Source organism: Oryzias melastigma, linkage group LG9, assembly GCF_002922805.2.
Source record: "Oryzias melastigma strain HK-1 linkage group LG9, ASM292280v2, whole genome shotgun sequence".
NCBI lineage: Eukaryota > Metazoa > Chordata > Actinopteri > Beloniformes > Adrianichthyidae > Oryzias > Oryzias melastigma.
In genome coordinates, this window is record NC_050520.1 from 10,368,473 (window position 1) to 10,385,804 (window position 17,332).

At 41.8% G+C, this 17,332-nt stretch overlaps 2 protein-coding genes across 2 annotated transcripts in view; one reads left to right on the forward strand and one right to left on the reverse strand.

Moving 5' to 3' along the window:
- The window catches only part of LOC112148535 (zinc finger SWIM domain-containing protein 6), a 45,293-nt gene extending 32,909 nt beyond the window's left edge, over window positions 1-12,384 (reverse strand). Inside the window, exon 1 of the mRNA XM_024275724.2 lies at window positions 11,029-12,384. Within this exon, the coding sequence (XP_024131492.1) occupies window positions 11,029-11,461 (433 nt within the window). The 5' untranslated portion in view covers window positions 11,462-12,384. The remainder of the gene's footprint in view (window positions 1-11,028) is intronic.
- Window positions 12,385-15,137: 2,753 nt separating this feature from the next.
- Window positions 15,138-17,265, forward strand: smim15 (small integral membrane protein 15). The gene is made up of 2 exons (XM_024275492.1): window positions 15,138-15,292; window positions 16,342-17,265. The coding sequence occupies exon 2, from the start codon at window positions 16,373-16,375 to the stop codon at window positions 16,595-16,597; it is 225 nt and encodes a 74-aa protein (XP_024131260.1). The 5' UTR covers window positions 15,138-15,292; window positions 16,342-16,372; the 3' UTR covers window positions 16,598-17,265.
- The last annotated feature ends 67 nt before the right edge of the window (window positions 17,266-17,332 follow it).

A 17,332-nucleotide genomic window follows, 5' to 3' on the forward strand; every position in this document is an offset into this window, starting at 1 on the left:
CTCAGAGGCAGGGCCAGCACTGAGCTGGGGCTGCAAAGAGAGGAGCCAAGGCTGGAGGCCAGACGAGGGAGGAATGGAGTGGAGGGAGCGGAGAGTTGGAGGAGGCTGTGGCAGAGCTGGGGCTAAGGGCAGGGGCCCCAGCTTTAGATTTAGTCAGCTGTTCTCCTGGCCAGCAGCTGGAAGAACGAACGGAAGAGGGGAGGGTGGAAGAGCGAACAGAGACATTCATGGGAGACCTGGTAAAGCGGGAGGTGACGGGCAAGGCTGGATGGTGGAGGTTTGGAAAGAGGAAAGTGGAAAAGCCATTAGATTCCTATGAGAGGGAAAACAGCACAGAGAGCAGACAGACTGACAGAAGGTGGTTAAGGCTCACTGGCTTTGACCACTCTTCCTCCCAAAACCCTTTCTCCTTCTCCCTTCCACCTTCAGTGAGCCATTCTCTATAGCTGACTTTTCAACCAGTAATGCCTCAACAACAGCCCCGCTATTCATTATGCATGACCTGCAGGCGTGGCGCTAAACACACACACCAAGATCCTGAACAGGTGACCCACACAGATGCACAGAAGGATCTCACACATAAACTGGAAAAGCAAGGTCTGCTGCTTGGGGTGCGCTGAGCGACACACAACAAGGAACGGCAGTCATTCAGAGGAAAGACATAAGAAGGTGAAATAATGTATTAAAAGGGGCACACATACTTTCCATAAAAGCTGAGAAATGAGATTTAAAGTAGGGTACAAGAGACAAGGGGGTGAGGGTTCACCAGGGGGCGAGCAGCAACTGCTAGCAAAGCACTTTACAGCCTATTATATTCCATTCAGATGGACCGGGGCATCGGGGATAAAAGCATTTAGTCTGTGCCTTGGTGAATGACTCAGCACTTGGACGCTTCACAGGTGGACCCCCTCATAAGTGCATGATGCATGTCAATACGGTAACTCACAAGTGCAAAAAGATACTCCTGCATGTGAGCCTTTGAGTTTTCCCAAATCATTTATCTCCTTTGGTCCACCTCAACTTTTTAACCTCGTATTTGCTCTTATGTCTAAAGCAACGACCACACCAGGCGTGTGATGCATGCTCAGGAGCGTGCTAAATGCATATTCTCGAATGTGTTTTCACATTGGACAAGCAGGGAGAGGCTTCTTCTTTTACTTTATTTACTGTTTACTAGCACATGTCCGCCACCTACAGTTGGAGGAGGCTTGGTGTGAAATGTTGAAGCGGTGAATATATCACACAAGGCCAGCAATTATTAATTTCTCCTCCATGATCAATATTCAAACGATTGGCACTAACATGAATTAAAATGGACGCCATCCATACGTCACTATTGACTGTCAAAGTTTTTGATTGGTCGAAGTTGAAGCTGCCTTAATTTATATCAAGTGTTCAGTGGCCATACGTGAAAATGGTCTTTAGGACTTGCCTAGCTACGCGTGAACACATTTAGCTATCAACGTAGCTATCAGCCCTGTTTCTACTGAGCAGTCCGGTTTGATCCTGTCCAGTAAGTAGTAGGGCATAATTAATTCTGGTGAGCGTTTCCACTCCATTAAGCCTTGATTCCACTGAGCTGTTTTCACGGCGCATGCGTGGTGTAGACTGCTAGCGTGTCATTGCGTCATTGCAGTGTGATGACTAGAAAAGCAACAACAAAGGAAGTCATGCTTTACTTGCTTTACCTTTTTTTTTACATCGTGCATAACAATAATTAAACGTTGTTTGAAAGAAGTTTGTTGGTAGCTAAGAAGGATATTGCCATAAATAGGAAAACAGAAATGGTAGCTTATCGCTATATTGGTGCTGTCATCATCACTTCATGCTAATCAACGAGTGGCAACAACAGCTCCGCCCAAACTGTCCCGTTCTATTTTTCTATGGACCTACAGCGAATGGAGCCCTCAAAAGGTATGGGTCGGAACAGTTTAATAGGACAATTTTACAATGAGGACGCTCAAAATACTGAACCGCTCTGTAGAAACGAGGATTGACAGGATTCAGATCGGAAGAAAATTACAACAACTGGGTAAAAAAGACAAAAAACAAACCACTTCCAGAGCACATATTGTGCACAGACCTATCTTTAAAATTAGGTTTCAGTTTTGCCTTGCTAATCCTCTTCCCTTCTTTCCTCTTCCTCTCATTTACCGTTGTTATGGTAGACAGTTCCCCCTCCTCTGTCTCCTCCTTCTATTGCTTCCTCTCCATCACTCTTGTCTCTACCTCCACCCATCTGCCCTTTCCTTTTCGTTCTACCTCTCCGCAGCTTCATCCTCCCCTCGGAGGTGGTTAATGGCACAGGGATCCAGCGTGGAATATAGATCAGTGTGAGATGGATGGGGCACCAGGAGCTCCGGCCAGTCCCGTAGGTCCCAGACCAAAGATTAACTAAATATTAGCTGACAGGAAGAGAGAGGCAGGGACACAGCTGCAGCTGCCAGTGCCACTGCTGGCAGAACAAACGGCAGAGGCTGTTTTTAACCCCATTCGCTCTTGGGAAGAGAGACAGACGCCTGCCATCAACACACGAAAGGCAAAAATACACAAATTCATTTGGGCAAACATAATGCCATGGATGCACATGCTATCAAAGCACTCGGGGAGAAGAAGTCAACTAATCACATTCTTCCTTTCCACCCCCCTGCCCTGCCAAGGCGGATGGCAGGAGAGGTGGGGGGGGTGGAAGAATAAATCTTTATTAGGCAATGTGTCCCTGCTTTATCGATCGCTTGGCTCCTTCCCTCCCCCTTTCTCACTCAGCCCCCACTCTTTCCATCCCCTCCTTTTGTTATTTCAGGCGTGTGTCTGCCATCCAGTTCAATTGAGTCAGGGTGTACATCAGAGAGGACCATTACCCATGTCTCCCTGGGCTGGGGCTGTCACTGTGTGTGTGGGAGGTATGGGGTGAAGCGATTCAGCCACCCAGGAGGGACAGCTAGCCGGTTAACGGCTAGCCAGACAGACAGATAGTGGGATTTGGGCAAGAATGCAGACAGACAAGGCAGAAGGAACACACAGTGGCAGACAGTCACTCTCAACAGTGCCAACTTTAAACAGCAAAGATGCTATAAGTAGCCCTAAAGATGAACTTCAGGCCTACTCTTCTACTAGTTACAGAGAAAGTTCAGAGCACATGACAATGAAAACTCTAAAATACAGAAGGATGAAACATTAAAAGTATATCTCATCAAGAACTTAAACTTTTATATAAAAGCCTTTGGCAGCAGATGGGTTTCTGAAAAGCGTACCATGCTTAACTTGAAAAAAACAAAGGTCCCAGGAAAACATAAAACTGCAAATGATTTAACAACTTCAAGGAAAGACGCCATAGGAAATAGGTCAAGTCTTGTTTCTCTCATAATTCTACACAGTAAACACAGCTTCTAAATGTAGAAACAGTGATAGCCCTGGAGGTTTGGATGCAGACTGCTAGCATTGAGCGTGGCACAGACAGCAGAAGTTAGCAAAACAGCTAACCTTCCTCTGGGTTTTTAGACACAGGAAAGGATGCAGGAAAATCAGGTATTAGTATGAGGAACAGCAAAAAAAAAAGAGTAGAATAACAATGAGAAAAAAAAAGAAATAAGTCCTTCAAGGCAAAACTCTTTACAGAGGCAAACTGCATTCCTGCAGCAAATGAAAGCCCAGCCTTCCTTCCTTTAAATCACCCCTGTTCTCTTTGTTTCTCTCATGCCTGGAGAGCCTTTCTAACTTTATTCAGCCCTGCTCTGCCTCAGAGCGATGAATGCATATCTCACATGCCACACAGCCACGACATCACTGGACCATGCACAGCGAGAGGCACCTTGAACTCCAAGGACCTCCTCCACAACAATACACTTGAGCTTTATGGTAGAGATGATAGAAAAGGATAAAGCCCTCCTCTCACTCGGGCTTGGATTACCGATTCTCCTTCAAAAGATTAAGTATATTATCTATCTTCATTTTCAAGTCAGAAATGGTCATTTAGATTTGATCATGCAAAGGGATCTCCTTTAGCTTTATACTGTTTATTGTGAAACAATAATGCAAGCATGGGCCCTTTTTTTTCCCCACAAGTTGAGCAATCAGGCACGAGAGGGCCAGTCTGACCAGGATGACCTCTGACATCAGTAATTCCCTAAGGGTTAAGTGAAGAGGTCACAACTGGGCCACTTCAATAATGGAAGAAGGACCAGTCAATGAGTGAACACCTCTGTCGGTGTGTGTGTGTTTAAGAGGGGTCAGTGACAGGTAAAACCTTTTTCTGCTGTTTATTCTAAGGCGCCTACGTGGTGGCGCCTTGGCAATATATGTCTTAAAGGAGGGGTGCAAGTGTGCGTGCATCCACGAATGGAAATAAGATACGGCGTGAATGATGACAGACGGGAATGTCATCCACTCTCTTATCATTAACAGCTCACCTTTATTCCGCCTGACACACCGCCATAAACACCCTCACAGAGCCATTACCACACAAAGACGTACACCCACATGTTCGTATACTCAGACAGATAAAGACAGCCAGGAGAATGTACCTATACTTGGCAAGGCTGTGCATCTAGTTGGAGGAGTTTGTCTAGAATGCAGCCCAGTAAAGGCAATCCACCCAAAAAAACATTTTACAAAAGAGAAATGTGTGTTAGGGTGGTTAATTTATATCAAAGTATCTTTTATAGAAAATATCAAAATGAGTTCGCTGAATAACACACATCTTTCAAGTAACTCGGTCTTGTGATTTCACAATAAATGTTTTGGGTTGATCCAAAGCTGTCTGCCTTCTGGGGTGAAACAGCTGTTGACCAAACTAAACAGAGGCTTTTTTCAGTGGCAACACAGACAGGATAAGCATAGCTTTGCTACAAGCTGTTCAATGTATTCATATATGTAAGGCTTGAGATACTGCTGTGGGCTAAGCATTGGTCTGCTTTGTGCTTATTTCAGCAGCTCATTGGTGCAAAGGAGAATTTATTAAAAAATAGCCTGATTCAGACAACAGAAGGCTGAGCACTGCATTCCTCTGTTGTTGTGATTATTGCTAAATCGAACCGAGCTGTGGCTAGTAATAAAAGTCATTACAAAAATTGTGGGGTCCTTTTAATAGTGGCTTTGTCATCGTGGACCCAAAGCTTGTTTTGTCTACTGTTCCTGTTTCAGGCTCCGCCAGTGAAGATAGACTTTAGGAACCAAATGTTCCGTGGAACCGGGTATGAATTCCTAGACAGAGTCTGCCAGGCCATGAGCTTTACTGACGCACTCCTAACTGCCACAGTCTGGGACCGGAGACAAGGCACGCTGGAGTGGCAGACATTGCAAACCTCATCTGGAACTTTATTACTTTAGCTGGTTTATTTAAACAATGGCCAACGCAGACCAAGCTTCTTCTCTGTAGCAAATATAATGCGTGTCATTTTAAAGAGGGCTTTTCTTTTTGGGCGTTGGGTTAAAAATCCTGGCAATGTTGCCAATTTTGGGGAAAATGATTTAAGGGGAGAGCTATTTCTAAGACCAGGAATAGGACTGGTATAGAAAAGCTGGATCCAGTAAGGTGGATAAAATAGAGGGGGGAACAGCCACACGAAATGCACTCCTTACTTAAGCTGCCAGGACTGTCTAATAGTACATCTTGAGTAAAATATTGGAAATGCAAAAGCTAAGTATAGAGGATGCAACATCGCTGACTGTAGGACATTATGGTTTATGGTGGAAAATTACTTGTCCAAAGGCACATCTGAGACCAAGGCTAGTAGTTTGGGGCAAAGAACAATGTTGCCATGGAAAAATAAACTACTATATCAACCTTTCAGGTGCAAGGTGTCACCGTCAGTTAGAATTTTCTCTATAGTTTCCATTGTTTGTTGGGAAAAATCACAGAGAAAAGAAAAGTGCTTTGGGTTCACTTCTTGGTGGCAATTACAGGTATACCTTAATTGGATTCTGGATCTATTAAGAGCCCAGCCTTGGAACAGTTATTGGAAATGCCAGATATTATTTGGTACGGCAGTGTTGTATAAAAAACTCCTGGGTACCTATGTATGATTTACTGAAAATAATAAAAGCCATACAGTTTATATAGCAAAACCCATTAAACTGGAAGGCCACACAGAAAGAGAGACCAAGTTAGTGTTTCCATTACACAAAAGCTGAAAGGTATCCTATCGTCTTTCCATTTAGCCGTGATGGGACAAAGCCCTGGAATCTCTCAGCTGAACGGAGAGGCTACTTTCTCATATGACTCTTCACATGCATGCTGCTGCTGCCCCTCTCCCTTGGACAGCCAGATGTTTACATTTGCTCTGGGCTCAGCCATGTTTCCATGACGATACAAGCAGAGTTATTCACATGCCTAGGGGTAGACCTAAGGCACCCCATACTGGATCATTGCTCCATCAAGAACCCTACCTTGGAGTTTCGTTCACAGATGGCATATGTTTGCCTGATTTTGCGATGGCCCATCTAAAAATAGAATATCCCCAAATTACTTGTTTAAAATTAAACTGACTGATACTTTCTAAGGCCCTACATCTGCTGGACCTTCTCCACAAGTACAGCACCTTGGTCTTTCATTCCTCAGAGCCTTTTTGGAAGCATTCAGTCTCCTCGTCTTTGGTGGTAGGTGTGTGGGCTCATTCTCAACAGGCATTATAAAAAGATAAAGGAACTGACTAACCTAACAGGAAAATAAAACCAGAACCACCCACATAAGAGGACACAGCCCACACACAAACAAAAAGAATTAGCCCCCACTCTTCAAAAACTCAGGGGAGCCTGGCAGTAAAGTAGAGACGACATGCTGATGCAAGATCAAGGTTTTAATCGTAAACTCATCGTCTTGGACAAAATGCCTGAAATGTCAATGTGGGTCCTCAAGATGCTTTTGATTGGCCTTGTGGAAGAAAAATGTATATTAGTGTGCAAGTGCACATTTCTGTAAGGCATTTCGCGTATTGCTTTGTCAATGTTTTGTTGATGCATCTTGTGCATTGTTGCATGTAAGATGAGGGCCAGAGTTCCGTCTGAGTAATAGACCAATACCTCACAATATTTACAGTAAGCCTAACAACAGGTCAAGAAAATATCAAAGTTGATCTTTACAGTCGAACGAACCGCCATTTGTCAGGATCTTCTCCGTCTGCGTTTCAGTAACAAAGAGTAAAATCAAAATACAGGGAAACACCCATCTGATAGTTATTTCTGCATTTCATTGACACCATGATAAAGAGGGAGAGAGAGAGAGTAGATGACGCAGAAACCTAATTAAGATTCTCCAGAGCATGAACAAATTAACCTGAGTTATGGGCATGCAGACACAAAAGACGGACACACACATTTCCATGCACACACACAAATTTGTATCTGAAATAGGTGAAGCCGAGGCGGATGACATTCACACTCAAATAGGCATGACTGTCATGGACATTCAGTGATATTTCAGGCAGAGCAAAAGGAAAGTATTTCAGGCCATCTAGCTTAACATCACCTCGGTGGAAAATAAAGCAGGATAGGCAACGGAATATACGAATTGAATTTAAAACAGCCTTGAAGTATTCGTCTCGTCAGTCAGATTTGGGGCAGCAGCATGTTAAAATGACATGTGGTCTCATGTGAAATATTAGCCTAACAAGGAGAACTGGATAAATAGGTTGTAGCATGTAGCCTATGCTAATGAAACTGCAGAGAGCAACATATGCCAGGCAAGAGCATGGCACTCCTTGGGGACATGGGCTTATGGTAACAGGATGGTAAGAGTTAGGTGGTGCTGGGTGATATGTTTATTTTGTGTGTGCCATTTGTGCATAAATCCCTGTGAGGCCATGGACAAAGGTTAAGTAATATGAAGGTGAGGGATCAAAGGGGGAGGAGTAGGACTGTCCATAGCCTGAATAAATGAGACAAAAGGGGACGAACTTGACCCACTCTGGAGTACTATAACAGGAAGGGAGGTAATGAAGTGCAAACATGCTTTGTCATGCCATGCAAGAGCCATAGGATTAGAATTCTATAATTAGAGGATGGGGCTCCATAATACTAGTCCTCCTTTCAGCTTGATGAGTTGCTGAGTCTAAATTACACAGGGGGGGCCAGAGAACAGATGCTGTGATCAGAACCAGCAGGACTAGAAGTTTTCTATAGCTGTAAATGATGCTCAGCTACCACTAGACACACACCCAATCAAAAGCTAATGGAAAGGGAACTTGCCTCTCCTGTGAGATTGACTAACATTTCTGTGGTCATCACATGACAATATTGTGCTTTTGTGATGGACTTGCGGGCTTTGTCCAATTAAAACACACTTTTTAAATCCTACGCCAATGACCTTTTGATCTTTTGTAACAGCATTCTCAGTGGTCTTTAAATGTTTGTGTTGTTTTTAGACATGTTTTTTCAATGTTGTTTTCTAGGACATAGTTTCTGCAGAAAGCCTCTGATTTGTTGTCACAAAGTAAGTCTTTCCCTCTTTCCCGACATCTAATTGTTTACACGCTCTCCTGCTAGCTTAGCCCCTCACAACCCCAACCTAAAATAATCAGTTCCCTTTAAAATAGCGAGCAATATCGAAGCCATCCAGCCGTACAGTTACAGAAAACGAATACAGATGTACATGGATCTATTAATCTGAAAGTAGAGGCATCAGAATGGAGGTTGTGGCTGTGTTGCTGCCAATTGTAGCATCTAGGTCACTGCTACAGATTTTTTCAAATGATATTTTTGATTCATAATGATTTGAGCAAATACATACTTAAAAGATTTTCATTGGTGCAGGTCTTTAAGATGCAACCTTTGTCAAAGGTTGACAAAGCCAAGAATTTTAAGGGTCGTATGACCATGTATGTATGATGAGAATATTGAAGGCAAAAGCTTGGTTGTATAACCCTGATACAACTGTAGACCAATGGCTTGCAAGATAACACTTGCACTCATATATGCATATTTATCCCAAAGGCTGGCATTGGAACAGATGAGCTCGCATGGGAGAACGAACAAGCCATCCATCTCACTCCCTTTCCATTTCTGCGCTTCATTCTTTACTTTCACACATTCCCTTCACTTGCAATCACCATTTCAATGCCTCTTTCCTCTTTTGCATCTTCCACCCACATTTTCCCTCTAGGCTTCCCTTCTTTTTCTTGATATCACCCTATCTATTGCTCTTCCCCTGAAATGCCATCCCCCTGTTTCTAACTTCCACAGCCCTGATGTATGGAAAGAGACGGAGGGGAAAAAAAGGAAAGGCATGTGATTAATGTCTTTGAGAAAAAGATAAATAATCACAGGAGACTGGGGGCTGGTAGTTGGCCTTAGGGGAGTAAATATGGAGAGTTTTATAGCTGCTCACTTGGGAGAGAGGGAGGTGGAGGAATAGATGGGAAAGAAAGCAAAGGAAAACGGCGACAACAGATTCATTCAAGTATATTAGCTTTTCTCATACATAATAACCTCCTCATCTCTTCCACTGCGCTACTGTCTTTCATCATCAACACTGAATCCCATCCTGCTGACAGCACAAGCACATGGACTGCAGCACACAAAGCCACGCATGCACGTTCACGTGCACACATACACACTCTGACAATCACCCTGCACTTTTTTTTTTCCAGGCCAGACCAACGATATGGGCCAATACATGTGGAGTGTGATGTGGTTGACAGCCCCCCTCCCAAGCTGCCCTGCTTTTAAGCACTCATCCTCCAGTGGGCCGCCTGTCCCCTGGAGTAGATTGCATCTTTTATTTATCATTTGCTTTCCTTGGCTTTATCTTCCCCAGCACAGAAAGAAAGAAAAAAAAGTGAAAATTGCAATCAGCATAACATGCCCTCCCCCTGCTATGTATTCGCTTGTCATTCTCCACTCTCTGTGAGCATGCAGGATGAGACTGACAGCCCATGCAGACGAAGACACATCCAGAAGCATGCACAATCCCCCTCTGTTATCAAACCTCCCCATGCACACACTGACACACATACTTTTCCACACACACAAAGCCTCAAATAGACACGGAAAGTGACACCGTTAACCATTTTGTTGCTTTTTGAGCACACAAATCTGGTCACGGACACTGAGACACCATTTTTCCCCCCCATCACCTCAGGCTGTGTGCTTAGCTTTACAACCCCCCTCCCAAAAAAAAAAGAGTGAGGCACATAAATGAGCCTAATGCTGGAGAATCCGGTAAACAGGCCAGAGAGGGAGGGGAGAGCTCCCTGCCTGTCTTGCCTGCTCCATGGCTACTATTGTGCACTGCACATTCTCTGAGCCCACAAGAGCTGAAGCCATCTCCACACAGATTCTTTTGGGGGGGGATAGGAAGATAGTAAGCCAAGAAGTGAGGGAGGAAGAGGGATGGAGAGGGTGAAGCAAGCAAGGAAGGAAGGAGGGAGGGTGGAGGAAGATCATGCATAAAATCTTGTTTGCGGAATGCATTAAGATTCAGATGGACTGGGGAGGGTAATGGGATTAGAATCCTGAACCCTTTCCAAGGGTGGGGAGTCGGATTGACAGCTGAGTCTATTGCACTGACGAAAGCAGTGAAATATTGGAGCTCTGGCAAAAGCAGGGGGTTGCAGAGGCACATTTTTTGTTTGTTTTGTATATACAAATGATGCAAGTGAGACAATACATATATATTTTGTCATGCAGCCTGGGCACTACTGCAGAAAGCTCTCTCACAAAGGTGTTTGGCAAACAAAATAGAAGCACTGTGGCTTTAAATCACCGTCCCTCCCACCCTTTCTAAATATCGTCTATTTAGCCAGCGGTGAAAAGATATAGGGGGCTTTTGTCTGCGTACCCAGTGGTGGGGGCATGAAGAGCTGGAAAGACACAAAAATAGGAACAAAGTGCTAAGCTTTCCAATTGCTTTGGGCCATTCAGTGCGCACAGCTCAGTGGGCAAAAACAAGAAGAAGTGAGCTACTATTACGGGCTTATCTGAAAATAGGCTGTTCTCACACAACTCTGCATTGATTTCCATCCGAGCAGGAATGCAAACAGCCAAAGTGGTATGTTTTTGTTTACTGTAGGCTGTTTTTTCCAGTCCACTCACCGACTTGTAAGACGTTGTCCACCCAGCCACTCTCCAGCAGAGTGACACCCCGTAGGAAAGGCAGCTGGGTCTCATCATTATTGTCCCCGCTAGTTCCACTTTCCTCTCCTCCGGCGTTGAAAGAAGAATACATACAGATCTCCTTTTCGCTTCTGGGAAATGACCAGTATACGATCCTGCGCTGGACGGGCTCCGGGATCCTCTCGAAGCGCTCCTCCACCCTCTGAAACGGCCACTTCTCCGCGACTCGACGTGCCGCGATGTCGAGCAGCGACTCGGGGTTGTGCGTTTTTCCGTTCCCAGAGCCTCCCGGAGCGGAGCCCGCACCGCCGCACAGGACTCCTCCAGCCCGCTGCCCCTGCCTGCATGCCGAGTTGTAGCCGGGCCGCCAGCAGAGCCGCTTGGCCGGGGGCTGCTGGACTCGCTCATCCATGTTCGCACCGCTTCCAACCTGAAGCGCAGCTCCTCTCCGATCATATAAACGGGATAAGGAAGAGAAAAGGGCAATCTCGCACCGATTGTTTGCCGTACATGGACGGACTTTCCTTATTTGGGAATGTGGGCGGCGCCTGCGAGTTCCGTGAAGTCCTTTGTGTTGTCAAAGTAACGAGGATGGGCGGGCTCCTGGAACGCAGCCAGCGCACGAGTGGCGCTATAAAAGGAACTGGAGGCGGAATTCCCGAACGTCGGCAAATCCTTTGTGAAGCCGTTCGGGAGCAGGAGGGCGGAGCCCCGGCGGCCGACAGCCTTTGAAGTTCCCTTCTTATTTGAGTTTAAAGGCGGGGACTTAATCCAGGGGCGGCCTTGTAGTTTCCCACAGGGGTAAGGGGGGCAAGAAAACCCTTTTTTTTTCTTTGGAGCCTAAGCTACCACCCCAGGCTCCAGCTTCTTCAATAACAACATCATAGTTGTTTTTTAAGCTTAGGTCTGAAAGAAGTTTTAGCTGTCAGGAAGGGAAAGGCCGTGGGAGGAGAAAGAAGATATGCAGCAGGGCATGCCTGTCTTCCAAAGTCACATCAGTCATTTTGGTTAAGCTGTTCAGCTCACTATTGCCAAATCCAGCATTCCTTTTGTTTACTCAAACACTATAAAAAAAAATAAAATTTCTCTTCTGTGTGTCCTTTGTGAAGTTTATGGAGATAAATTGGGGCCATAAATATTTAAAACCCAAATAGAACATTTTGAAAAAAAATATTTGTTTGGCCAAAAACATGTAAAATCTCCCAAACTTTGTGCTATTCTAAATACATTATTTTCAGCTTCAAATGTTCTGTTTTTAGGTTTCAAAATTTCAATTTCAAAACTTCATGGTGCTTTGAACGGGCTAGAACAGCGTTTTGGACGAGATAAAACTCTGCTTTTTACACCCATCTTGAGACAACTTCAGACTATGATAGTACAGACAATACAGCCATTTTCTGACCGTAATTATCACAGTTCTCAGAGTCAATGAATACACCATGAATGAAGTTACCACCCTCTTTGATTTTGATTGGTCCTTTGTGTTAGCCCCGCCCCAACGTGCCACTACAGGGCCAAAAGTTTTGAAACTGAAATCCTCAGATTAAAAAAAAAAAAAAGACTTGAAAGTGAAAAAAAGATTTGAAACAGAAAAAACTGTTTTGAAATTGAAATTGTGAGTTTTGAAACATAAAAAACAGAACATTTGAAGCTGGAAATAATTATGCTTATTTTAAAATAGGAAAATGTTTGGACATTTTACATTTTTTTGGCCAAATACCAATATTTTTTTCAAAATGTTTTATTTTGATTTCAAATAATATTGTCCACAATTTAACTCCATAGAAATATTCCACATATCGGATTTTCAAAGGTATATTTTCCTGAAAAAAAGAAGGAAAAACATATATAAAACTTAACTTCAGATCAAATAACAATGTTTTTTAACTGGAGATTTAAATATTATTTTTCTTTTCTTTTAAGTCAACATAATAAACTCCATCATTGTGTTCCCATTTGTCTTATAATTATGAATATAGCATTTTTTGCCAAAAAAAAAAAAAACAGGTATTCTTTTGAGGACATAATTTCTTTAGAGTGGTAGCAGCAGTTCAATAGAAATTTGCTTTTTAGTTATATGCTCAACTGGTGGCACAAAGTAAGCCTACCCAACCTTCCCGACATCCATTTGTTTACATGCTCTCCCACGAGCTTAAGCCTCATTTCCACTGAGCAGTACAGTCCGGTACAGTGCAGTGTAATGAGTTGTACGGTGCTATCTGTTCCTGATTCCCAATGATTTAAAAAAAAAAAAATACACAAAAATGCAATTTTTAGGTTAATTTTCTTAATATATGCCTTTCTCCATAATAAAATGCTTCTAGAATATGTTAAAACATCCCTTTTTTTTCGGAGTGGGTCTATAAACAGATTTTTGAATTTGACTTTGCCTTTTATTCTGTACAGAAACAAAACCCCATACTAACTGTTTAGTGCAGCTTAAAGGGCTGTAAGCTGCAAAATCTTTTAATTTTATATATTGCACAGCAATTTCATGTAACTCAGTGCAGCTGTTGTAATATTAGCACTGACAGCTAACACTGGATTCTACTGTGGATTGCTCTGTAATTCTGGGATATAAATCTAGACTCACATTTATGAAGGGTTGCTTAATGTTGCTTCCCTAAAGATATTTGAGTATTTAAATGTGGTATTGTTTTTTAGGTTTGCTAATTAGGGAGAAATTAGTTAGTAAATGGGTAATTATAATAGCATTTTTATTTAAAAGTTAGTTTATAAGTGATTTATTACATGATTTTCTATGGATTTGAACAATAAAAACATGTCTTAACACACTTTTATTTCAATTTACTGCTTCATCTGTTTAGATTATTACTCTGCAATTACAGAACAACTTTTAGCTTTTTGGATTCATTTCTGTTACAAATAATGAACTGATTATGAACTTTAGCTTATATTTGTTTGGACCAATTTCTTTCTTTTCTTTTGCAATAACTTTAGTACTCAAACCAGTTGAGCTTGTCAACATAAACTTTTGTGTTTTTCTTTCTTCTTTCTTGTGGACAATGTCCATCCTTTGTTGTGTCAGAGAAATGTGGGCCTCACATCTATAGGAGAAAAATACTCATCAGGGGTTTGGGTGTGGTGAAATTCCTACATCCCTATACTGCCTTCTTTGCTTTGCCATAGCACAAGCTAATGTTTATGTGGGGGGAACCAGCAGTCTGGGGTTGATTTCCTTAATTGTCAACAAAAATTGCTGGTTAACCAGAATGGGTGTTTACAATGCATCTGTCCACTGCATGTGTTCACAGCTGCCCCTCTCCCTCCTATGTGAGAAAGTCTAAAAGGCTGGCCTTTGAACTGCTCTGAAAGTGATCCATGCAGTATAGACAGAGCAGATGTGGCCTAACCTGATTTGGTTTCAATACTTCCCCATAGGAAGTTCACAAAGCCAGCAGGTCCTTCTTTGTTATGTTAGTCATTTTTCTCAGAGGGCCAGGGGAGCCTTTGTTTTTTCTATCTCAGATGCTGCTTTTATTTTATTTTTGAGAGGGTAATTCCATACATTAATGGAAGATCTAAGTCAACCATCTAATGTACAGTAAAAAGAAAAAAAGCCTTACATTTTCGCTTGAGAACTTTTTGCTGTGTCTGTATGTTTTTTGTGTTACAAGTCTGTTCTAATACCGGTATTTTCATTATAAAAAAAACAAACAAACAAAAAAAAGAACAATATATAAATTTACCGTGTTAAGCATATAAGCATATTCATCTTGATAACAGTATATTTTACATTTAATTTTATAAGATAATTAGATTATTGCAGCTTATATGGAACTAAATAGGTTAAATCAAGACAATCTAACATGAATATGTGTCTTAATTTTAAAAAATTAAGGGATTTGACTTCGTATTTTCTGAAAAATAAATGTTTTACATTTTCTTACACAATTACAAGAGGTAAAAAATGATGCAGCATTCAAAACGGAGAGTAAAAATGCAATTTCACTGTTTCACTAGATTTTTTGAAATTTTAATACAAAATATAAACGAATAGTTGTCTGTTTACAAGAAAAATACAGCTATATCTTTAAATTCTGAATGCAAGATCAGTTTCATTCATTTACGTGGTAAATCACATTTGAGAAAAGAGTTGCGAGTATTCTGAGTTTTCTCGGGTTCCGTGAATGCCTCTTCGGTTGGGAGGGATTTACTTCCCGGAAGACGTCGGTGAGAGTCCTGTGGATTGACGGGAGCCTAAAACCATTTCTACAATCTAGTGAGTTTATCATTATTTTTTCTTATAATTTTGAACAGCACAGAGCAAATCTATAATCTTTATTAGACTTCTTTATCTTTTCAGATATAAAACTATTGCACAAAAAAGCCTGAGGTTGACGGTTTTGGTTTTTGAAAGTCAGGCCGCTAGATTGTTAGCTAGTTAGCTAAGTCGTTCATCCATGTCGAAGACTGAACTTTCCCCATAGATGCACTCAATTTGTTGCTTTTTTCGTTTGCATTCTCTTGATTAATGGTTTTAACAATGTAAATAGTTTACAACTGCGCCAGCTTAGAAACTTTACTTGTAGAAACGCTGGGGGGGCTAATGCTAGCTTGTTGTGCTAGCTTGTTCTGGACGTTAGCACAGTGCTAAACGCAGGGAACCAATGTAGTGGCTAATTATTAACAGCGTACACAGTTTTTTTAAAGCGTTTTGTTGGGTGGTGCTTATCATTAAACAATGTGGCTTAGCCTTTAGTTTTTACACAATAGTTGTACACGAGAATATACATTAATATACCTGTTTATATCTCACAAACCATCCATGGTTCATCTGGTGAATTTCTACTGCTGAAAGAACTAAACAATAACTAATTACTCACAGAAGATTTTATTTGATTGATGATTTTTAAGCAAATGTTTTAGGGTTTCTTAACATGTTCACTGTATAAATTAAACAATAATTCGTAGTTTCCCCTTTTTAAATACTTACTTTTACAAACTGTGTGATGCTTTTTTTTGTATTCTTATGTCACCCTAAAAACTGGGTAAAAAAAAATCACTGTTCTTTCCTTTGTAGATGTCAATTAAAGTACTTAATTTGATCTTTTAAAAAGTAAACTTGAAACAGCATTTCTGTTACTGTAAGAATATATTACTATGTTAAACATATTTCACCCATCTTTACTTAAGATTATTTTTTGGAAACTCAGTGTTTAGTTCCTTATATTACGTGCACAATCAAACATCAAGTCTACATTAAGTGCGGAAGATTTAAAGGTGATCTAGTTCTTGTTTGTAAATACTTTTCTTGATGCTTTTCCTCAGGTTTGCTTAAACTTGCTTGCTCCAGACCAGGATGATTGATGTTCGAGCATGGGCAGAGTACATAGTGGAGTGGGCTGCCAAAGACCCCTACGGTTTCCTCACCTCTGTCATACTGGCTCTAACACCTTTCTTCATCGCCAGCGCGTTGCTGTCCTGGAAACTGGCCAAAATGATCGAGGCACGTGACCGAGAGCAGAAGAAGAAGCAGAAGCGTCAGGAAAACATAGCCAGAGCCAAGAGGACCAAGAAGGACTGAGCGTCACCCTAAGAGAACGAGGGCACATAAAAGGGATATGAAACCATCTTAAACCACTGCCTTCTTTCTTCCAAATGACGTGGCGTCCTTCCTCGTTTGAGCTGTAATGTCAACTCAGGGCTACTATGCCTCACGCATAGGAGGCGTGGCGTTGGCCCTACAGACCTTTGACAGTGCTGAGATGGACACTATCGCCTACGGAAGGCTTGTTCCACTGAGACTCTGGCCAGCAAGAGCTCAGCGGTTGTCCAAGTGATGTTTTTATATCAACACCTGTAGCCGTGCAGCTGTTATAACACCTTGCATTCCATTGTTGACACCTCGGTTTGACTAATTTGACTTGACCATTTAATCGTCTTCTGATCTTGCGAGCATCCCAAAGTATTAACTTTTTGTCAATAAAATCTTTTATGGATAAAAATGTCAACTTTTAAAGAAAATTAGTGTTTTTGATTTTGTAAACATTCAAAAGATGTTTAATCAGAAGGTTGTTTACTCCTTAAATGAAGCCTTCGTTTTCAAAGAGAACGCATTTCAAAAAAACTTTAAAGTTGCACAAAGTACTAAACTTTAACATACACACAAATCACATTTATTTGTTCAAAATGTTGTCGAGACTAACTTGTTGCCATGGATGCATACACAGATAAATAAATAGCTAAATTTGAGTTGAAGTCATTCATTTTTTATATAACTGGACAATAATGTTTTCAGCAGAAGACGATTTGAACTTGT